A 24,994-nucleotide genomic window follows, 5' to 3' on the forward strand; every position below is an offset into this window, starting at 1 on the left:
GAACATTCTTTCACCTCTGGTGGACTTGTCCCAGGGTGAAGGCCTTCTGGGAAATGATATATAATGAGCTGAAAAAGGTATTTAAGTATACCTTCCTTAAGAAACCAGAGGCCTTCCTCTTGGGCATTGTCGGCCAGATGGTGCCAAAGAAGGATCGAACATTCTTTTTGTACGCAACAGCAGCAGCAAGGATACTTATCGCTAAGAAGTGGAAAACTCAAGATCTACCCACGCTGGAAGAATGGCAGATGCAGCTGATGGACTATATGCAACTGGCAGAGATGACTGGCAGAATTCGAGACCTGGGAGAAGAGAGGGTTGAAGAAGATTGGAGGAAATTTAAGACTTATTTACAAAAATATTGTGATTTGGTGGAAAGTTAAGTAGGATGTTTGATCATAAATAATTGGCCACCACAAAATCGGATTGGAATGGGATGTAAAGCGAGACTAAGAGAAACAAATTTTTAGAGGACTATATTTAAATAAGCGGTTATAAAATATGCAAACTAGATGATAAATTGCATGGAAAAAATTTATGATGATGAAAATGGCAGTGGGAGATGTGAGGAAGTCCAAAGAAGTTATGAAACTCTGTTGAGATAAAAGTAAGGTTCTTTATTGTCTTTGTACTCTATTCTGTAAAAAACCCTAATAAAAATTTTATTAAAAAAAAAACAAATAATCCCAAATATGTACCATTGAAATATATGGGGCCTCTTTAAGACTTTTGTTACATTAGCCTATGCATGCTTATGCAGCACTAAGCCCCATTGATTTTATTAACAGGAGATACGCCCAGCAAATGCACATGGAATTGCGGCCTTAGGAAGTAGTTGCATGGAACTGTAGCCATAGATGATGTTGGCATGTTTTGTTTTCTTTTTAAAAAATCTAATATATTATTAATCTTGTTTGTATCAGGAGTAATTAGGGTTGATTTTCTATTATTTCACACTCGAATAGTTCACTCTTAAAAGTATTGTTTTTGGTTTCACAAACCATATGCTTAATGTCTGTGTGTGTGTGTGTGTTAGAAAGTTGGTGTCCTGCTTACCATTTTTATTTAATAATAATAATAATAATAATAATAATAATAATAATAATAATAATAATAATTTATTTATAAACTAAAGTTATTGGCTCGATCCAACAATAGATAGGCACTCCCAACCCTGCTTAATGGGCAGAAAAATGGTAATAATAATATATGATAATTTATTATTTCTATCCCGCCCATCTGGCTGGGTTTCCCCAGCCACTCTGGGCGGCTTACAACTGAATATTAAAAACACTACAGCATCAGACATTAAAAACTTCCCTAAAGAGGGCTGCCTTCAGTTGTCTTTTAAAAGTAAAATAGTTGTTTATTGCTTTGACATCTGCTGGGAGGGCGTTCCACAGGGCAGGCGCCACTACCAAGAAGGCCCTCTGCCTGGTTCCCTGTAACCTTACTTCTCGCAATGAGGGAACCGCTAGAAGGCCCTAGGCGCTGGATCTCTGTGTCCGGGCTGAACAATGGGGGTGGAGATGCTCCTTCAGGTATACAGGACCGAGGCCGTTTAGGGCTTTAAAGGTCAGCACCAACACTTTGAATTGTGCTCGGAAACGTACTGGGAGCCAATGCAGATCTCTCAGAACCGGTGTTATGTGGTCCCGGCAGCCACTCCCAGTCACCAGTCTAGCTGCCGCATTCTGGATTAATTGCAGTTTCCGGGTCACCTTCAAAGGTAGCCCCACGTAGAGCGCATTATTTGAAGTTGGAATACAACCTGTCACCCTCTGCATGTTGCTTGACTCCAGTTCCTATCAGCCCCAGCCAGCATGGCTAATAATAATAATAATAATAATAATAATAATAATAATATCTTTATTGTCATTGCCCCCTCTCGGGGACAATGAAATTACTTGGCTGCTCCATCCACCCAGGTAGGGCACTCCACACAAAATCAAAACAACTATAAAAACACTAATTAAAACAATACAGTATAGTACAGCAAGGAAGATTAGATGACTTTCAAAGTCCAGGCTTCCCATTCAGGGCCGAGATCGCTCTGGAGAAGAAGCTGTTCTTAAGACGGCTCGTTATTGTCTTCATCGTCCTGTATCTCCGTTCCGACGGCAGGAGCTCGAAGAGACAGTGACCAGGATGCGATGGATCTTTTACTATGTTCAGTGCCTTCCTATGGCACCTTATGGCATAAATCTGCTCTAAGGTGGAGAGTGGGCAGCCAACAATGCTCTCTGCTGCCTTAACAACTCTGCACAACCCCATCCTGTCCTGGGTAGTACAGCTTCCAAAGGTGGTCAAAAGATCATGGGAGCTGTAGTCCAGCAATAGCTGGAAGGACACAGGTTTCTCATCCCTGCTCTAAGGTTCTGTGTTTGTTTATCTAGAGTGGACCATGGGTCCTCTGACTTGCCCAGAGGAGCAGAGCAGTGGCCTGGGAGCAAATGAGTGGGTAGGCAGGCAAAGGCTCAGAGCACAATACTGAGACCAAGGTGGAGAAATCTAACGAGTGCTTTCCCTGGACTGGTTGTATGTAAGCATGCAGGTGGTGGCTGGTGGAGAGCAGAGTGAGATCATTTGCCTTACTGGACCAGTTTCCACTGTAGGTCCTCCAACACATGCTTCTGTCACATATTGGGAGGTAATGTGTCCAAGGCCGAACCACAAATCTGTGGCAGATAATCTTTCAACAGAAGCAGCCTATGACAGTTAATTACCATATAAACAACAGGAAGTAAGGCTGTGGGGAAAAGATTTGTCCACTTGTTTTATGTAATCTTTTTGTGAGTACCCAAAAGGACTCTAGGTGCTTTTTTCAGCACTTCCACAGAAAGACTGCAAAAAGTGAGCTGTAAAATTGAGGTGAGCCAAGGTGTTTGCACATCACTAATACCTGAATGAATGTGTGAGAGAGGGAGTTTGTCTTCTCATAATACCAAAGAGGATCAACCGAAGTGCTAGAAGTCACAGCCTTACAGTTTTAATCAGAAGCAGGTCGAAGCAAGGCATTTTTACTGAAGGATAGAATGTACTTTCTCAGTTAATCCACTAGAGCCTGCATTTATTGACCTTCAGGTCATGTTGCCGAACTAATATCTTACCCAGGCCTTCCTGTAGCCAAAAGGCTGCATTGAAAAATCAGTAGATTTCTAAGAGCATTGAGTTGTGAGGAAGATTCATATTTGGTCCTCATTGCATATTTGTTCCATGTCAATGCACCTACTTGAAGAAAACGGTAAAGCAATGCTGAGGAAAAGAATCACAAGACAAAGCAGCTTTGCATCCTTTTTGTGGGTTTCCATCCTGCTCACTGTCAGCAGAATACAAGATCAGGCCTCCTGGCATCAGTGCAAAAGATCACATAATCCCTTGGCTCAGGCAGCAAGAGAAAATTGTGTCCCCTACACCAGTCATGCCACAATAGGCTCTTTTTTATTTTATTTTTTAAGGGATGGAGGGAGCAATAGTATAATAATTATACATGATTTGAGGCTAGAAAGTTGCAAGCAGGCTTAGACATGGTTTCTTATTTGGCTTGAGATGAAGAATTCAGGGTTCCTGATATTTTAAACAAGCACCAACTATAGGGGGCCCTGGGGGCTCAGGCACCCACAAAAAAATTTTGTGGGTGGTTGGCACCCACTGTGCGGGCTCCGATGCAACTTCCTGTTTGTACTGAAAGTCACGTTGGAGGCCCAACACGACTTCCAAAGCAACGCTGGAGTTTCTGCCAGGCCTCCGACGCAACTTCTGGCACAAACTGTAAATCGCACTGGAGGTCTAGTGAGGCATTGGGCATGATCTCCAAGGCCCCACAAGGCCTCAGAGAACACGTTGGAGGCCCTGCCAGACCTCAGAAGCGTTGCCAGGCAGGTTGATATAACATGACGTCATGATGTCATGAGTCAAGTTACCTCACGGGTGCCACTAGGCCCCCATAACCTGGGGCTCAAGTTGGTGCCCCTGCAAGCACTGTAACACCCTCCCCACAAAAAATTGCATATCAGCCAAGAAAGTACAAGTTTCATCAGCTTCTCTGCACTTAGATGTAGAAAGTTCATTTGAAGCTGCCTTAATACACATATTAAAACACCATTATGTTCCCATCTTCCAAGCAGCTCAAGCAATACAAGATTCTTTTCTTCTCCTTCCTTTTATACATGAAACTATCAAGTGAGATAACTCAGGCTAACAGAATTTGTCTGAGATTTGGACTGAAGTGAGAGTTTAGTCCAACACTGTACCACACTGGCGGGAATACAAAGTTAACAGTAGCAATGTCAGGATCAAAAGGTAATAAGCTGTAAGTGCTTTGCACACTTTCCGCACTCTGTCTGTTGACCAGCACAAAGATATCCTTATCTTAGCTGCCTCAAATGACACAGGAAAGTATTTCTCCTAAGTTCTATGGCACCCATCCAAGCAAATAACTTTTAGAGATGGTTATCAAACCTTCTGGTCCTTCCTTCACATACACAAAAAATCTCAACATGAGGGAGGTCATGTGCAGAGGACCTTCACCTAAATCCATCTTTTTACCAATAATATTCACTTGTATACAGCTGGTCTTTGTAAAACATTAACAGCAAATGTTGTTGATAGTCATTACAAGACTATCATAACACTTCACACACTAAAGGTGAATTAGCAGATCTCTTGACAACACAGCTGCAGCCTGCCTGGAGTTTAATACTGCTTAATACATTAAACTGAATTAGAAGAATGGTCTCTTTTAAGGATGAAATGAAGAACTATTTCTTTTGGCATTTTAGTCTTCTCACATAGTTCAGCTTCAATGCTGCAATTTCCATATTTGCAGTTGGAGACCTTTTGCCGATTTCTTCACACTACTCCTGATCAAGGTCTGGTTGCTATGTAACTTGGAGTATTTCACATCATTAATATCCTGTCCCTGTATCATCTTAACCTTCTGGTTTTGAGCTACTCACAATCAAAACTTAAAAGCCGCCGCATAATATTTTAGTGAATAATGTACTGGAATCCCATTGGTATTTATTTTATGGATAGGTATTACTAAAATATGTCAACATATACTGAATTGACAGTGCCACAAGACTTTGACAATGAAATGTGTTGCAATTACAGTGAAAATAATATAATGCTAGATCTTCCTTTTCATGTAAGTAGTCATTTACAATGTATCACCAGTGAATTATTACCTAGAATTATACAGTTTCTGTAAAATATTAAAAAGTGATATGAACAATGCTTTCAAAATGCATCATAATAGTCACTTAGAATTATATAAATCAGGAAAATCTGCAATACTTTTGCTTACTCCACTATGAACTAATTTCTTTTTTGGCAAATATATCACACAGGTTACAGAATTTTATTACACTCAATTAAGATGTATCATATATCTGGGCTTGTCCGTTGGAATTTACTGCGTTTTGTCATCTGTTTGCATTCTCATTTAATTTGCATAGGCCGCATGGCATTACCCTCAACCAATATCAACCTCAATGATTTCCTCCTACAAATATGGGTTTTCTTGGTTTGATATAATCCAAAAAAATGGGGAAAATTGGGCTCCATATAGGGTTGCAGACAATTTGTTTTGGTGTTTCTTGGTAGGTGGATCAATTGTCATTTTCTTCTACTCCCCTTTCCATGCCCACTACTCCTTCAGAGCTTTTATTTAATTCCCAGCAGTCCTTGTAATAATTTCTAGTGCACTCCATAATGGAGGATATTTATTTCTTTTGATAATGCAGCTTTGCACTAAACCAGAAAACTACACAAGCGGGCCACATAAAAAATTTCTGCACTGGATATATTGGGCAGTAATCTAAAAAGTGTTTGTTGAGAATTTACAATGGCTTTAATTTCTTTTCCAGAAAAGGGCACTTCAGGTTATTGCTCAGATTTGCACAAAACAGAGAAAATTTAACAAGCAAATTTAGAATGGTATGACTGTGTGTTTTTGCACACGTTTTGGGTGGGGAATTTAAGAACAAGCAAACAAACAAAAGAAGGTGCGCACAACTATTTTTGCACATGCCCTATTGGTACTTAGTTGACATAATAGAATCAACAATTTAGAAGGCAAGGACAAATACAAAAAGGAGCACCTGCTTGTAGGAACACAAAAGACCAATGTTGCTCCTCATATACAAGTCTAAATACATGTGGGTGTGAACTACTCAAGTCTAATTCAAAAGAGGGGAACAGCTAAATAATGCTCAAATGTGGACAAGCCCTCTGTCTATAAAGCAACCTTCCCCACTCTCCAAACACTGTGTCACAAAATAAATGGATCCAGAGCAGAGTTAAGTAGACCGGGACTAGCTTGGTGTGGTCTTTACCTTTCTGCACACCCTGACATTGTAGAAGTCACATGGGTCTAGCTACTCCAGCATTACTACTGGGACTGAAATCAGCGTAAAACCACCACTTGTCACAACAGGCTGGCTTGACCAGAAAGACTGTTATATATTATGAAGAAGAGTTGTTGCTTTGGTTGAGAGATCTACCTGAGCTACCAAGTGAAACAAAACTCCATCCAATTAGTGTATGTATTTTCAGCAACTTGGTCAAACATACTTAGAATCATGTAGAATGTGGAATCAGTTTGATTCTGCTTATAGCAGATTGTGGAAGTGTATAGCTCCTGCAGTCATAAAATGGGCCCTAGGCTATAATGGACCTGACTCCCCAAACTGTGAACTGCACTCTCGCTGTCTCTCCCCATCTCCTACACCACTCTTCTCATCTGGAGGGATATCACCTCCTCCAAGAGAGATACCCACTCCAACTGACTATCAGCCACATTAGCTCCTGTTAATGAAACATCAGCTGATCTACCTGGAAAATTAAATTTCAATTCGCTAAATGAAGGAATGCTCAGCCCATAACAATGTTCACCTATTTTGTCTTATCCTTGGTATTATGGGCAGGCTACAATAATAAAGCAATGAAATAACTAAAATACAAAGAAGAAATATACATAAAATATTCAGAAGTTTCAGTTCCTCCCTCTTCACATATGTTGATGACAATTTCTCCTCTCTCTTTTTTTAAAAAAATGTGTTTTTTAAAGTACATTTGGAGGATCATACTCCCAGTTTTTGGAAAAATCTGAATTATTCAGCCAGATTTGCAGTCACTGAATTTGCGTGTTGAGTCCCACAATTGCCACCCCCCAAAAAATTCACACTTCACACATCAATTTTTGTTTGGGTTTTTGGCATAATTTTGGCCACAACTTTATTCAAGTACAAAAATGTGAGTGGTTGCTTAGGCATTGGTTATGACTATCTGTCCATGCCCTCAGGGACAGAGCTGGCATACCGGACACCAACGGAAGCCAGTGTGGGGAAACAAGTATTGGGTGAGAAAATGAAGCTGGGCAACAGTCTAACACTTCTCACCCTCATGTTCCTGTGGGGCTTGCACGGCCCAAGTCCAACGCCATGAACAAGGACGAAAAGAATGGCAAGCCCCTGGATTCCTTTAACGGAATTCCCTCCGCATCATTTGGAGGGGTAGGCACTTACCCCTCCAAGCACCACTTTAACCAATGCCTAACCGCCAACCTTACAAGTTGTGACGATTTGCTACGCAGTAGGCAAAAACCAAATGGCACCAGCCAATCAGCCAAATGGCAAAATTCCTACCAGGCCCCTGCACCAAGGCAGACGACCCCATGACAGGCATAGCAAGGTCAAGTGATCAAGAAAACCACCCTATTAAAGGGAGGGAGGGCGGGTGATCCGATGCAAAACGGCCAAGAGGAAGGCCAACGTCTGGCCTCTGTATTTATATACTCTGACCCCTCCTCCAAATTGGCTACAATCAAAACTCCCCAGCAACCCAATCTTAACCCTTTAAGAGGCTTGGGTTTCTCCAAATCTGCCTAGTCATGGCAAGGTGGCTTGTTCCCCCAACCTCAACACGTGCTCTCTGTTAGGGAGAACACGCTTTATCTGATGCAAATTTTGATAATGTGATTAGGCAAGTATAAGCTTGTACATATACTCAAAAGTAAGCACTACTGAGTTCAGTGGAACTTAATCTTGGTTAAGTGTGTATAGATTTCAGCCTTAATTTGATGATTTGCTTGCAGAAACAGGTGTAACCAAGCAAAACAATTGCAATTTTCAAATCCAGCCTTATTGGACAAGTGGTGGCTATTTCTAAGATGTGCTGAATTATACATATAAGATGTGCACAACTGAACTGATAAAGGCATAATATATGTTTAACAAAAACTGAAGGTTATATCTAGACATTGCTGCAGTTGCTCACAAAACTTCCATTATCTGCTTTTGGAGACAGGAAAGGAAGCAGATATTCCCTTGAAGAAGCTGTCCTTGTCAATTTCAAGCTGGCCAAAGCTGATATTTAGTGGAACACAGAACAGCAAGCAGAACTCAATGGACTATGTGAACAAAAGGAAAGGAAACAGAGTACTGTGCATTTTTAGACTGGAGGAAGGAAATTAATTAAGTCCTTGCACTGGCCTAAAGAAGATTTGGATAAGCAGAAAAATAAATTACTCCTTCAAACAGTGATAGAATTACAGGAATAGCCAGAGTCAAACCTCAGGGAATTCACTGCAAAGGCAATCAAGCTTAAATCCTGAGGAAAACACTGAAAATAAGGGATAAATTGAGAGGGCAAAACAAAACCCTGAATACAAGCAGCCTGATGTTCCAGGCTGGCTGCCCCATGTATCCCCTGGCCTAGGCTAGCACAAAACAATTTGTTTTTTCTGAGTGGGGGCGGAGGACACACATTGCTGCTGTTTTGGCCGTTATGACAGTTACCTACATGCAATACAAGTAGTCTAAAGCAAACATACATGTATTCACAACACTGGAGTCTGACTTAGCTGTCCACCAGGCTCGTCTGCTTGCTTAACCACCATGGCTTCACATTCATCTTCTTCTCCAATTTCACCAACACCACCACTTGTCAACATCAATATGACTAGGGGATTCCAACAGTTATCTCACAGATCTGTATACATATGACAGGGATCAGTCACAGGTACCATTTGGGCTACATGCAATATGCTAGCATCTCCACTTTGCACTGCTCTCTCCAAATGCACATGCTTCAAGATAAAAAAACAACAACCTTTAACTTCATTGTAACCTTACAGCACCCTGATCCTCAAGAACAGTGAAATTCTTCCTGCCCTCTTACCTTCAGCTGTAGCTGAAGATGCTTCCTTTGTTACCAGCATAAATGTGGCAATCTGAAGAAGCTCAAAGTCCATTCAATATCTGTATCTGTAATGGCAAACTGAACGGCTTCTGCTATAACAATGGCAGCACTAGCCTCTGCTTGGGAAGTGGGCTGTCTGTTCAGTTCAGCTACCCATCAGTTGCAATGACACTGTAAAATGTTACTACTATACATTTTTAGGGTTGTAGTGTTGTGTCAATGTCATAGTTCCATCATGGTCAAAATGGCTTTATGCAATCGGAGAAAGGGGCATCATAGCCTTCTTCTGCCGCATTCAGCATTATGTCAAGGAAATGCATGCTGTGACACTACTCTGGCACTGATCCTCCTGGCACAGGAATGCCGATCTACATTGCTGTGCCCACAGGGAACCCTCAACAGGCTGGCGACACCTGTGCAACCTGACAGGTTGTGATGCGTTGTGTAGCCAACACTGCTCTATCCTAAACATTTTTATTTTTCTAGTGCAATAACTTGCAAGGCTAGATCAATTTCAAGTTTGAAGGTACACATGACTACACATTCTTTGAATTTTAATGCCATACAGATATACAAATAATATAGCTAATGATAGCAGCTTCCATTAAAATACACAGCATTGGTCAATACAGCACATACATGTTCAATACAGCACATTAGATTCATTCTCATTTTTTAAAATGGCAGGCATAATCAGAATTCCTATGTTCATATATTTCACTTGTGGCCAATAGCTTTGTGTTGTTTTTAGTGTAAATGGCCCGGAAGACCTTTGTTACTGGGTGGTATATAAATGTAAGTAAATAAATACCAATTTCTACTCTAAAAGATGAGGTGTGGATTTTTAAAAAACAAAAATATATTATTCCAAGTTCTTCATCAACTGTGAGAGCATAGGAAGAGCTATGGCTATTAGTCTTTTGACAAGTAACCAGGGGTACAAAATGTTCTGGATTTAGCATACTGTATTGTTATTGCTTTACATTCACCCTACTTCTCTGTTCCAGGGGTGCAGCACTTACTCAGGTTTGCTCCCCTTTGGAGTTTCCTAAATGCTTATTTGCATTTTGTAATATTTGCATTATACACAAATGTACAGGTTGTACCTAGATGGAGTCATATCTAGGTCACTGCTCCCACATCAAATCTCTAAGGAGAGAGTCAACACCCTAATATGCTTAGAGAGCTCAGCTCTCGGTCTCAAACTGCTATTTCTCTTAATTGTCATTTATTTTATTTTCTGTATTTATAGGCTACCCAGTAACCAATGTTCTCTGTGCAGTTTACGCTAATTAAAAACAGTTGTATACAAAAACAAAACCACAAAATACAACAGAGCATAAAGCGATCCACAGAAGCTAACAACTACAAAATAAAACTGACAGCTGCTTCGAAGCTTCCAAGGATATCGAAAGGTTTTTTACGTCACTAAGTGTCATCCTATACCTGTACTTATTTAGTAAGTGGGAATAGGAATGCAGCCTAAAATATATTAAAAGTCGAGAGGCTGAAATGCCTTGGAAATGTAAAAGGTCTTCACCCAGCACTAAAAAGAACACAACAAAGGCACCAAGCTAGCCTCTCTAAGGGGTTGTTCCATAACTGAAGCACCACTGCTGAAAAAGGCTTCCCTCTTTAAGTAGCCACACCTCTTTTAGCAAGGGCACCTGGAGAAGAGCCTCAAAAAGATCTCAGCACCCAGATAGGTATATATGGGAACAGCCAATCCTTAAAATAACTTGTCTCCAAACCTTTTAGAGATTTCAAGATTAATACAAGCACTTTGAGTTCAGTCTGTACGCAGAATAGAAGCCATTCCATTGCAGATGACAAACCACTAGCAGAATCATGGAGTCATCCACTTAAAGCACCTCAATCCTGTCTGGATTGAGTCTCAGTTAACTGGCCTCTCCAATGTTGTGCTTAGGCAGTGATTCAGAACACCCACTGCTTGACCTGGATTTGATAGAAAGGATAGAGCTGGGTGTCATCATCTGCGTATTGGTTACACCTTAGTCCACATCTCCAGATCACCTCTCCCATTTTCTTCATATGCAGGCCTAGATGAAGAAAGCCTTCTCTATTGTTGCACCCATACTCTGGAATGCCAGGCCCATGAAGATTTGTTTTGCACCCTTCCCTTCTGGCCTTATGCCAAGTTTCTTCCTAGAGAATCTAGACTGGCTTCCTCCTTGTACCCCTTCCCAACAGGCTTTGGGAAACTGGCTGTCTTTGTAAGGAAAGGGATTTAAATAGCGCAGCGCTGCTTTAAACATCTGTATTTTAAAAGATTTGGGTTTTTTAAAAAATTCTATTATAATTTGATTGCGTTTTACCTTTCCGTATGTATAGTTTTAATTTGTGCAAACTGCCCTGAGTCTGGAGAAATGGCAGGATATGAATGAATGAATGAATGAATGAATGAATGAATGAATGAATGTAACAACACCTATTTAGGAAGGCATTTGGCATTTAGAGGCTAGGCTATTATTATTGCTGACTACCATAGTTATATGTAACTATTTTGCTTTTCTAGTCATTCCTCACCTTTTCTTTTATCTTGTTTCTTTCATGATCTTTACAGGCAACTTTTAAACTGTTTTACTGCTGGCTTTTATAGCTGTTTCTATTGTACAGTACTGTTTTTTATTGTGTTATATTTTACTATTTTTGTAAGCCGCTTTGAACCATGGAAAGAAATACAGGATGTAAATGTTTTATATAAAAGTAAAATAAGAAGAGCCTGCTTGATCAGGCCAATGGCCCATCTACTCCAACATCATGTTCTCAAGCATGACCCAAGCACAGGAACATTCTCCCCTCCTATAGAGGCAGAGCATAGCCATCATGGCTAGTAGCCAGTGAATAAAATAAAATGATGCAGGGCACTTTCTTTCTTTGCCATGGCTAGAGTTAGCGGGGGGGGGGGGAGTCAGTCTACTACTGCTACTACTACTACTACTACTACTACTATTATTTCATTCCTGCCCCTCACCAGCAGGATTTAAAATTCAGAATTAAAAAGTTAAAACAAATCACAGTGATGAGAATAACACAAGTCCTGAAAGCACAGACCTCAGATGTCAAATGTCAGGGTAAAGAGGTGAATCTTCAGCATTCACCGAAAGCTAGAAAGCTACCAAATGCACCTTTCTAATAAGGGACTAGAAATTGCAGTGGACTGCTTAGAAGCTCAGGTAGGCACATTCTACCCACAATACAGTTTACTAGGATGAAGAGCTAAGCATGCTTATATTAGTTTACATGCCTGTAATTCTGTCTTGGATTGTGGCCAAAATCTCCAGAGTCACCAGGGTACAAAAAAAGGTTTTAATGACAGAAGTGTAATCCTTAGCCACATCAACAGATTGAGGTCATTGTCACACATGAAGCTTTAACTAGCTTTGCTCCAAATTGGTGTATAACATGCCCTGTGCCAATGTAGTTTGGCTGTTTCTTTCGAATTCCAAATTAACAGCACCTACACATGGCACAAAAATCCAGAGAGGTTCAAATGTGTTTCATGTAGTCCGACCCGATACACGTTCACTCAGAAATAAGTTCCACCACGCTCAATCAGGCTCGCCCCCAGATGGTCACATAATGGCACATCTGAAAATGCCCTGAGATTATGTGGGTGTTCGAGATGTTTTTGCCATTCTAAGAAAATGTCTTGCAATAACCTTGAATCACCACCACTGAAATATCTAATGTAGTTCTTGTTTATAATAGCAACAAGCCTCAATACTCAGGCTTAGTCTTTACGGTTTAAAAATGAATTGCTATTTCATTTCATTATAAATCTGTACAGTTGTACCTCGGGTTAAGTACTTAATTCGTTCCGGAGGTCCGTTCTTAACCTGAAACTGTTCTTAACCTGAAGCACCACTTTAGCTAATGGGGCCTCCTGCTGCCGGAGCACAATTTCTGTTCTCATCTTGTTCTTAACCTGAAGCACTATTTCTGGGTTAGTGGAGTCTGTAACCTGAAGTGTATGTAACCTGAAGCGTATGTAACCTGAGGTACCACTGTATTTTAAATACCTTTTGGCCTTAAGATGTGGTGGGACACAAATTTATGGGAAGAAAACAATAACTAGCATCCATGCTTGGTCCGAAACTGAACCAAACAGTTATTCGGCATTGCCTGATGAAACACAGTAGAGTGACAATAACATTATCAGGATTTTCTGTAGCTCTTTTCAAAGCACCAAGTGTTACACAACTGCAGAGATGTACCTAGGCTCCCTTATGCCCTTGGCGGGGATCTGTATCAGTGCCCAATCTTTTGTGCCCTTAGTGAGGGGTGCCCTCCCATCCTTTGTGTACCTGCCAAAGGTGCCCCTCGTACTGCACCTATGGTGGGAGCCAACCTGGTAAATCCTAGGTATGCCCCTGCACAACTGTTCTCTCACGTTACTTCAGATGTAGGTGTTTTGTCAAAGTTTAGTGGAAGGGTTCACATCCAAGACTTTAACCCCACTGTCTCTTGTTTCGCTTCTACAAAACAGTATCTCGCCACAATCAGAATCCTGCAGGACGCTCTCCTCTCATGTCAGATATACATTATCCCAATCATAAAACACTAGAGAGAAAGCAAAAAACGCTACTGTATTCGCTCTTCTTTTGCTTTTCTCTCGGAAAACTTCTTCCAGTTCAGCTTGAGCCACCACAAACCTGGAGAAGCGTGGAAAGCGGAGGAGGGGCGTGTGTGGAAACCAACGGGAAACCAACGAGAGGGGATTACACTCTCTACTACCGCGCGGAGTTTAGAACACTGAACAGATCCCCGGGCTCTCCTAGGGACCAGCGGAGATCACCCCCAAGGGCCGTCGCACTACTCTGTAGCAGTGGCGGCGGGCGGACGTGGAAGAGAACGTGCTGAATCAGCAGACCCAGACTCTGGGGGCGGGGGATCTAGACGAATAGCTGCCCCAGCTGATTAGTTTCCGAGCTGGCCCTGCGCTGCTAATCCCTTCTTTGGACAGTTAAGATACAGCCCGCTCCTATGCACTTTCAGCTAGGAAACAAGTCCCGCTGCGTTCCATGGGGCTTACTCTTAGGTAACGTGCGTAGGACTTGAGCCGTAGCTATTTAAGCCACATCAGAAGGGAGAGTTAGCGCGAGAGAGTGGGGCCAAACCCACCAAACGTGCAGCTGGATCTAATCATGCACGTTAGGGTTGTGTGTGTGATTGCGGCCCTAAAGGCCTTCTTTGCACCGACCTCGAAAAGGCACTAAGGAGCAATAAATAATTTGGGGGAAGGGTGGGGGAGATGCATATATAAATAAAGAGGGAAAGGTGGGGAAAAGCAGTGACATCCGGGTGCTGCTGGAGGCCTTGGAGCGCGCATGCTCCTCGTTACTCGCTCTGGCTTTGCCACCACCAGCAGTTTAAGGAGGCAACAACGGCAGCTGCCACAGTGGTGGCGTGTGGAGAGCGGGTGGGGGAGGGAGGAGGAGAAGGAAGGCGGCGACAGCAGCAGCAGCAGCAGCAGCGTCGTTGCCGCCGCTGTTTTCTCACGGCGGGGGCTGAATTTCCGTGTTTGTCGAGCGAGGAGGGGAACCGAGGCTGGGAAAGGGAGGAGGAGGTAGCGGAAGCCCGGCGCAGCCTTTGCGAGAGGATGGTTGTGGGGGCGTGTGACAGCCGGCGGCACAGCCGCCGCCACCACCACCACTGCGAAGCGCCTCAGGTGACGCTCCCGGGGCAGGAGTCGCACTGAGGGGAGGCCGGCGTCCGGGGCGGGCGGAGTTGCAGCGGCGTCTGGGGCGCAGAGGGAGGGAGGCGGGAGTCGGCGGCGGAGCGGGGGGCACATGGCGGGATGACAGCGGCTGCCGTAGTTGCTCCCACTATGCGCGACTGGCAGGAGGGGAAAGGGGTGGGAAGCTGAGGCTGCTGCCGCCGCTGTCACTTCTTGGTGGCTCGCAGCCGCACGAGCGCGGGGGGAGAAGGCGGCAGAGAGAGCGAGAGAGAGAAGCAGCGAGGCAGCCGCGCACTCGGCTCGCTCGCTTGACAGGCGCGCAGTAGCGAGGGGGGTGTGCGTGTCGTGTCGTGTGTGCGTGGGGAAGGGACGGGCCTGAAGCCAGTGGCGGAGAGAGGGCCCAGGATTAGGGCTTGGGCGGCGAGGCGCAGCGAGGCAGGGAACGCCGAAGCCTGCAAGAGGCCTTCCAGGAGGAGCCTTGGAGGGAGAAGCGAGGCGGGAGGCGCTCCGAGTATTCCCGGCAGAAGGAGGGTGGGGGAAGCCGCCGCCGCCGCCGCCTCCCGGCTTTCGCTTGCGTGAGAGTGTTTGTGTGTCTTCCGTGCGCGTCTGGAGGAGGAAGCGCTGCTGCTGCTGCTGCTGCTGCGTTAACCTCGCGCTATATTTATTTACTCCGTGCTCCTTCCTTCCTGTCGGGCTCTTCCTCTTCCTCGGCCAGGTCCACTCCCTTTCCCTACCTGGCGAGGGTGTCAGTGCTCTGCCCCCTCCGCCTCTGCGTCTGGCTCTCGGTCCCCTCCATGCACATCATGGTGGTGGGGATGGTTGGATGAAGGGGAAGGTGGGGGGAGAGAGAGAGCAGGGGAGAAAGAGGCGTTTCTGTTTCGGTGCCCCCCCCCCCCGCTTCGACCCCGCCGGGACCAGCCGTCCTGCCCTCCCGCCTGCCTGCCTGCCTCTTCCCTTCCTTGGCTCGCCTCTGCTGTGCTTTGCCTGAGGTGCGTGTGATAAGGCGGGAGCAGGAGCCACGGCAAGAGGCGGGTGGCGAGGGGGAGGAGGGAGAGGAGGAGGGAGAAGAATAGGGTGCGCCGCCGGAGAGACCATGAGGAAATTTAACATCAGGAAGGTGCTGGACGGCCTGACGGCGGGCTCGTCGTCCTCCTCCTCGGCTGCCGCCTCCTCGCAGCAGCCGCCGCCTGCAACCCGGGAGAACGACATCCAGGAGACCCTACAGTCCGAGCACTTCCAGCTCTGCAAGGTGAATGCTGCAGCCGTTAACAGCCGGTTGGGAAGGAAAGGGGGGGTGGAGGACGATGATGTAGCCATGATGGGCTCTGCAGCCTCTGGACTTTGATGCTTCCAGTTCCAAAGCTGTCGATTTGCATCTGTCTTCCTCCTCTTCTTCTTTTTTGATACAAAAATTATGGTGGTGGGGGAGGCGACGCCGATGACGCCAATGCTATGATGGACTCTAGGCTTTTATTTAGCAGCATCTTTTCCCCTCCAACCACAATTCACCCGCTTGCGTTTCAGGCTACAGTATTCCTAAAATGCACTCGCGGATCTTGAGATGCCTCGCTCTGGAGGAGAAACATCTAATGGGCTCATCAGTGTTGTGTTCATCAGTGTTATAAAAAGGGGGGGGTGGATAACGGGACCTGGCACCGAATTCTCCCCATCATTCCATGCACAGGCATTTTAACAAGCTTCAGCGCAATCAGTTCATTATAGAGGAATAGTCCTTTAAATTTTTTAGGATGGAGTGCTTGGTTGGATGAATTAGTAACATTTCTATCCAGACACAGCACAGTATATGCAGTTGAGGTCTAAATTCCAAAAGGATGATGCAGCAGTTTAATTCACCAGCTGTGCCAGATTGAAATAAGAAATGATGTGGATGTTTTGCTTATCTCTACCTTTGCAACACCTGTGGCCGAAGCTGCTGTAGTTTGACTTGTTTGTGTATTGAACACTCTCTTAAAAAACAACAAGGGGGGGGGGGTTGATCCTAAAGATTAAAACACTTTCTTTAGTGTTACCTGCGTTGTACTCCCCCCCCTTCCCCTGCAACTTCCCACCAGCTAGCCTAATTTGATGATTCAGGTGTGACACATGTATTTCACTTAAGTATACTTTTATTTGCAGATTTCCCCCTACAAAATGCCACAAAATGCTGAACTGAGATGCACACTTATTTTTGTAATTATAAGGCATGGGGGACATGCACTTGAGACTGAATGTGATAGAATGTATTTTTTCCACCTTAATTTATTTGGCTCAGATATTGCAAAGAAGGGGACTGCTATTGCAATTTCTAGTTGTGGGTAAGAGTTTTTTGAAAGCTACCCTGGGCTAGCAAGCTTATGTCATTCAGGGCCTGCTTCAGAAAAATAGTGATGGCTCTCTGAAGAGCCATTTTAATAATTAGTGGTCATTTAATTTACAGAACTGGCTGCATCATCACATTTCCCAGGGACTCTTGATTCTAATTCAGATGTCTTAACCACAGCTATTTATGGAAAGAATTGCAGATTAGGCTAGGAATACAATAAAGGTGAGAGGTGAATGAGTAGATTGTTTTGTTTAAATATACATGAGTAGGGATAGAATTAAGGTTTCATTTTATTATATCCATGTTCAGTGAGGTTTGAATTAATTATTTACCCATTTTTAGATAATTCTGCTCTTTCATATACTTGTGGTTCCTTTAATTAAGTGAAAGTAAAATGACATTGCTTCTTTCTCATTTGTTCTTTGTTTTATTTTTCTTCTACTGCCCGTTGCACCATTGCTTCACCACTCTGACATGACAGACTGTACGGCATGGTTTCCCCTATCAGCCTTCGGCCTTGGCTTTTGATCCTGTTCAGAAGATACTTGCCATCGGGACTCAGACTGGCGCTTTAAGGCTGTATCCTTTTATTGTATTTCTTAAAAGAAACTTACTAAGAAGATTGCCATTGCCTACTGTGCTGGAGTTAGTGTCTCAATTCACTCTGCAAGTCAGGTATGCATTTGAGTGGGGGAGGGGAGAAGCTGCTGTTCCTTTGCGTTTACTTCTGTTTATCTGATGTGCGTGTACTAGCAGTACTTTTATTTTCCTGGGAAACCATCCTGATTATTTTTGCAGTATCCCAGCTAACAGCCTGTCTAGTTTACTTAGCAGAGCTTAATGCAGATAAGTTAGTTTTTATCTTGTAAACCGGAAATATGACCCTTATGTCTATCACTCTTTTCTATTGCTGTAAGGGTTCTTTGCTTTAAAGCAACAGATAATGTTTTCAGTGTAGAATATAAGGATTCTGTTTAGCAATCATTATTTTACAAATTGTAACTGGAAATGAATTTGAAATGGGGGGGTGTATTTGGCTACACGGTGTTCTTACTATAATCATTTCAAGGTGTTCCTTTACAAGTAAGACACAATTTTACTGTAAATGAAAAAAAATGTTTTGTGTTTATGTGTGTCCTTAAAATCAAAATGAACAAATATTAAGCCCAGATCTTTCGTAGCTGAATTTGAAAAAATAGAAAAGATTCAGAAAATCATTGAATAATTGCATATGGCACAGGTAACCATTGTGATGATCTCCAGCTCCCTTATCCCTGGGCATTGGTCGTGGTGATTGGGGATGATTGGAGCTGCATCCAACAACTTCTGGATTTCCTTGCACTATGACAGGCATAGGCAAACTCTGGCCCTCCAGATGTTTGGGACTGCAATTCCCATCACCCCTGACCACTGGTCCTGTTAGTTAGGGATGATGGGAATTGTAGTCCCAAACATCTGGAGGGCTGGAGTTTGCCTATGCCCGCACTATGACTTTGCTACTAGTTTTGATGAAATGCACATTTTTTTAGGGAAAGTTTTAATGAATAATAATGGTAGTAACCCATATTCAACGCATAGCAGCATAGCGTATCCTCTTATGGAACAATTTTGAGTGGCAGGGACGCTAGCTGGATTAGATATGAGTTTCGTAGAAAAGAGTTGTTAATGTGGTGGTTGATCAGTAGAACTTTTCACTAAGGTATAAATAGGGGTTGGCGTAAATTTTTAAAAATAGTATATAGTGAGTAACAATCTCTTCTGCTTCAACAGCGTGTCCAATGATAAAAGTTGCAATACTGTGCACCCTTAAATGAGAGTAAGTGGTATTAAGAAAAGAAATATTTTATTTTTAAAAAGTCAGCAAACGTATGGAAGAATTCCATTAAGGTCACTCAGTGTATATTCAACATTCAGTATGCTTTGATGGTCAGAGGTAGAAATAAAGGAATGGGGCACCATATTCCCCTTGGGTGTTGTTGGAGGTCTGGTGGCCTTACATGACCTCACTTCAGCCACTGGCCTGAGTTGCGCTTGGGCAGGAAGGCTTCTGGAGCCACAGGCTGAGGTTGAATAAATGAGGTTTGTTGGTCTATTCCTGGCATATTGGCCATACCAAAGGAATTCTCAGGTTGTGCACTCAAAAGTGATGATAGTTTAATGATTTGGTTGCTTAGAATGACTATAAAGTGTTGTAGTTTCTGAAGTAGGAATGGTTAGCTTGTGGTCTTCCAGATGTTATTGAACTACAGCTCCAATTGGTCACAGCCAGTATAGCCACTTATTAAGAATTAGGGAAGACATAGTTCAGCAACATATTGAGAGTTACAGGGTGGTCATTCCTGTCCTAAAGACACATGCAGTGCTAGCGCAAGCGTGTGCAACACATCTTTTTCTTACAAAATTCTGCCGGAAAGAACAAGCTTTTACTAGCCACAAAATTTACTTCTGAGTAAGCTTTGATAGAATCTGTCTGCCCATCTAATAGAAGGAATAGTTTTTTTAAAAGTGGGTGTTTTTTGTCTTTGTTTGCACTGCTTATTTTGTTTTTAGTTACAAGTTTAGATTCACAATGTTGAATCTGCATATGGCTTTTTACATCTTAAAAAACATTTACATTTCACGATGTGAAGCAGTTTCTTTCTGAATTTTAGTAGTAGCTTCCTTTCCTTAGCTGAAAGAGTAGTTGCTGACAGAGTCAGCAAGGTGTGGCTGTTGTTTATTTTTTAATTGCTGATTTTCAAGGGTGAACACCAGGTACCATGTATTGACCCACCCATATTGAGACTGGATCAATGCGTGGAGGCTGATGCTCAGTATGGGGTAAGACAAACAGGAAGTAAGCTCTTTATGGCATATCCTTCCTCTGGCACTGCTTCCTGTAGAAGGGATTCCTGTTACTTAATTTGGAATGATACAAAAAAGTGAATGAAGACTCAAATCAGTTTGATAGTTGGGAGTGAGTTGCTACAGATCACTCCTTAGAGAAGAAAATAGGACAGAACAATAGACTTGGTAAAAGCTCTACCACTGTGTCTTTTACCCAGATAAAAGACTTGGTCTTCAAATACTGTTCATGACAATACCCTGTAGCACTGGATGAAACCACAAAGACTCATGGTTGAACTGACTGTCAACAACAACGGACATAGGCAGCTTTTAGCAATTTGCACCAATGGTCAGTCTGTCCATTGTGACTGTGCTGGTGAGCATTATATTTTATATATAAAATATTATATGCTTTTGCTGTCACATTTGTTGAAAAAGTTTTGGATTATGGAGAGAGTGCCCTAGCATACTTTTCAAATCACCCTAAACACCTGATGATACATATAAGCACAGCTTGATATTGTCATCTGGATTATTGCCCTCTTCATTGCCCTCTTAGTTATTTCTTTACCTTCCCATCTTACTAATGCAAAGGAAGAGGTGTGTATAGCAGGCCTTGAAAGTCTAGGGCAGGGATAGGCAACCTAAGGCCCGGGGGCTGGATGCGGCCCAATCACCTCATTCCAGCCCGCAGATTGTCCGGGAACCAGGGTGTTTTTACATGAGTAGAATGTGTTCTTTTATTTAAAATGCATTGTGGGGTTATTTGTAGGGCCTGCCTGTTTTTTTTATATGAGTAGAATGTGTGCTTTTATTTAAAATGCATATCTGGGTTATTTGTAGGGCATAGGAATTCATTCATATGTATTTTTCAAAATACAGTTCTGTCCACCACATGGTCTAAGGGACGGTGGATCGGCCCATGGCTGAAAAAGGTTGCTGACCCCTGGTCTAGGGAAATGTCTTGGAGCTAGGGAAGAGAAATTGTACAGTGATGCCCCGCAAGACGAACGCCTCGCAAGACGGAAAACCCGCTAGACGAAAGGGTTTTCCATTTTGGAGGCGCTTTGCAAAACGAATTTCCCTATGGGCTTGCTTCGCAAGACGAAAATGTCTTGTGAGTTCCTGCGGGTCCCCCCCCTTTCACCCTTTTTCTAAGCAGCTAAGCCGCTTATCAGCTGATCCGCTAAGCTGATAAGCTGCTAAAAGCCACTAATAGCGCTAATCCGCTAAGCTGTCAATGGGCTTGCTTCGCAAGACGAAAAAACCGCTATACGAAGAGCCTCACGGAACGGATTAATTTCGTCTTGCGAGGCACCACTGTATTCTTCTTACATTAACCTAAAGGGGGGCTATCAGAACCTTCCCAGTCTTCAGATTCCTGGTGCAAATGTTTTCACAACCATCCATGCAGCCACTGTTGTAGTAAGTAGCCTGTAGTCCCAGAAATGTCACTTCACAAATAATGACTTTCTTGAAAGTGTTGCTTCATTTGCTAAAACAACTTCATTTGCTAACACTAACAGTTGCAAATAAAATGAAAATTTCTGTTTTAACAACTATGTTAAAGGAAGTAAACGCCCTGCCAACTCTTAACTTTAATATTTCCTTAGAGTTTGTAGCAAAAAACCTACTCCCATCCCCTCCTCATATTAACCTGTTCCTCTTTACCTTCTGGCACAATGGACTCAACTGACTTTACCTCCTTTTAAAATTTCAATAGGTATAACAGATTAACAAATCTTACAAGCTGCTTTTGTTTCTTTCTGATGCTTTGCTTGCATATATATGACAAAGTGATATCAAATCTTAATTGCTTTTCTAAAAATGTCTTTGCATTATTGAGTACATAAACCATATTTAGCATCAAATGTAAGCATTTTGTACTTTGATCTAAAATCAATTTGTAAAAAATTGTCAGTTCACAGCACAAGTAAAATGTACAATTAGCCTTTCCCATTTATTGTTTTCCCTTATGATAGTAAGTTTATTCCAGTCACTTCTAAGAGTAATGTGCCCCTTAACTTGTCTTCTTTCGGTGTGGCAACCACCAATTTCCCACATTTATACTGCTTGCATGTTTTACACTTCTGAGTCACCATCAGCCTTCATCACCTGACTTCCCTTTTATAATCCAGAACTTCTATTTCGTATGAGGATATTTATTATGTCTAGGTGGCAATATCTAGTGATTTTGCTAATAGAAACTGAGATGAAACTTCATAATCTTTGTAATCCGTTCAGGCACTGACTAATTGCTAGAAACCTTTGCACATATAAAGAAAGGTTATTTGAGATCTCCCTATCCAGTATCTTGCAGCACTGAAAACCTCATAAACAGTGGATCTCTGCAATTTGAAGATTATATATAAAGCAGTATGTCCAGAGTATCTCTTTTTAGCCATCTGTTTTACTAGCTTGGTGATTTTTCAACACCACAGGTGGTTTGTGTTACCATCTTCTTTGAATTTCCGTGTCTTCTGCAAATGAATAGTGTGGTGAGGGCTTTTTTTTCTGCTGGAACTCACTGGAACTCAGTTCTGGCACCTCTCAGGTGGGCACACGAGTAGGTGTTCATGGTGATTTCTGGCACCTCTTTGGGCTGTTCTGCTCCTCCTTACTAGAAGGCAGGGGCAGCAAACCACAATCCTTGGTGTGGTGTTATATCCAAACTGAAAGTTGTGGTTTCTTTTGCACCAAACATAGCATTATCTGTAGCTAAGGTTTGTTCTTCACTTACTGATTCTGGTTTGTTTGGACTGAAACTACTCACAACCTCCAATTTTGAAATAACGCTAATCCATGAATCAGTCACAGGTTTTGTGTGAGTTATCTGCTAATAGATAGGTAATCTAGGTTGTCATTAGAGACACAAAATTTCTGAAAATTTTGAAACCATAGAAAAAACTACGCCCTCTAAAGAAAACAACATTTTGAGGAAAAATGAGATGTAGGCAGTACTTAAATAACAGCCATCAGATTCTACCGCTTTAAGAGCCTATAGCACATCAATTAATTTAGTTAATAGATATAATTATACTATTTGGTATATTTTTAAAATGTACATAAAGTCCTGTGTGTATTTTCTCAGAAGTAAACCCCTGGTTTAATAGACCTTATCCAATGTAAGCCTATGTATGACTAGTACCTCAAAAGTAGAAATGTCTTAGTTTGTACTAACAAAATTGTGAATATACCCAATACTCAAGAGTAAGTGGGTGAGCTGCAAATAGTAGCATGCTATCCAAGTACATGTTTCCTAGTTTTGTCATTTGATAGATAGGGGAGAAAAACTAGGAATGCTAATTTTGTAGTAAATGAAAGACAAAGTGCCTTCTCATAAAGAGACCTTTTAGGTCAGAGGAAGCTAATGAGGTATTGCTGGACTACAACTCCCATCACCCCTCACCATTAGGTGCCTATCCTTTGTAGGGGTCTGGAAACAAAGCCTTATGAGGAAAAGTTGAAGGAATTGGATATGTTTAGTCTGGTAAAGAAGAGACTGAGAGAAAAATGCAACCCCATCCAGGGTTGTCTCCTAGATTTGGGAACTACTCACCCACAAACCCTGTCTTCCCATGATTCAGTTTATTGGCCCTCATCCAGTCCACCACTGCATCCAGGCACCAGTCCAGGTCTTTCATACCCTCTCCTGATTTCAATGTAACTGAGAAGCAAGATGGGTGTCATCCACATACTGATGACACCTTGCCACCAAACTCCCAATAACTTTATATAGCTGCTGAATAGCACTGGGGAGAAAATAGTGCCTGTGGGACCCCACAACATAGCGGCTATGGGGCCAAAGAGCATGACTCTGCAATATCCATCCCATGGACTTGGTCCACCATAGTCAGTGGTATCAAAAGCCACTGAGAGATAGAGTAGAAGAAGCAGGGTTGCACTCCCACTACCCTTATCCCAGTAACAATCATCCATGAGGATGACTGAGGCTGATTCAGTTCTGAATCTGGGTCTGAACATACTTTGAAATGGATGCAGGCAATTTTTCCCCCTAGGAACACCTTTAGTTGCTCCACCATGACACTCTCCACCATCTAACCCAAAAATGGTGTAAACAACTCCAACAGTTGGATGCAAATGTTCTTTTGACCTTCCCTATTTAGTAGACAGCAAGCTATTTTTGTTCTGAATGCCCTTTAAATGGAAGCTTCAATAGTTTTCAGTATAACACCTGAAATGTGGGTACCGTATTCTGAAGACATCATCACCAGTTTTTTCACATGCAGGATTCTGCTTTGGTTCTTGAGAATAGGGTATTTGTGACACTTAACAGACCTGTAGCAAATTATTCATTTTAGTTTGTAGAACGTAGCCATATGTTTTACATAAAAAGGTGTTTTATTTATAAATTGAAACATCTGTTTGGTTTGTTCTGGCATTTTTTTTTTTTTTTTTGTTATTGCAAGGGGGCAGACCCATACTCTGTCTTGTGGTTAAAGTCATTGCAGAATGTGCAACCTCCTTCTGACGCCACTCTGTTAGTTATACAAGAGTATCCCTACATTTCTTCGGCTCGGTACTATTTTATGGTGCTATCACTATGCTATGTTCTAACTTCAGTCTTACTCAAATCTGAGTTTTGCTCTTCATGTTCAGTCTTCCTTTGGAGGAAGCTTGGGAGCTCTTATATTTTCCAGTCCTTGTTGTGGTTAAACTTGAGTACGATGCCATTATAGGTGTAAATATACACATATGCAGGTCACCATGCAAGTAGTGCAATGCCAAGATGTTAGTGGACCATTTTCCATGGTTGAGGTTTAGCAGCTGCTTCAGGAGGATAATAGTGCTGGAGTACTTTCAGTTCCACCCAGGTAATTGACTGAGTTTTTATTGGTTTGGTGATCTTATGTTTTAGAAGCTTCCTAATGGGACTGAAACCATATTTTAACCGTTAGTTTGGGGACTTTAATTGTGGT

The 24,994-nt window shown here is 42.5% G+C and overlaps 1 protein-coding gene across 6 annotated transcripts in view; it reads left to right on the top strand.

Annotated features, from left to right (window-relative positions):
* The first annotated feature begins 14,574 nt into the window (after positions 1–14,574).
* Positions 14,575–24,994, top strand: part of STXBP5 (syntaxin binding protein 5) — a 116,729-nt gene continuing 106,309 nt past the window's right edge. For all 6 annotated transcript variants that reach the window (XR_014562444.1, XM_083731830.1, XM_083731832.1 and 3 more), the window contains exons 1-2: positions 14,575–16,154; positions 17,710–17,807. Coding sequence is in view for 5 of the 6 variants with exons in the window: in XM_083731830.1 (XP_083587956.1) it covers positions 15,999–16,154; positions 17,710–17,807 (254 nt within the window). In the remaining variant the exon portion in view is untranslated. The remainder of the gene's footprint in view (positions 16,155–17,709; positions 17,808–24,994) is intronic.

The sequence above is a fragment of the Podarcis gaigeae genome (genome assembly GCF_964106915.1).
Source record: "Podarcis gaigeae genome assembly, chromosome: 3".
Taxonomy (NCBI): domain Eukaryota; kingdom Metazoa; phylum Chordata; class Lepidosauria; order Squamata; family Lacertidae; genus Podarcis; species Podarcis gaigeae.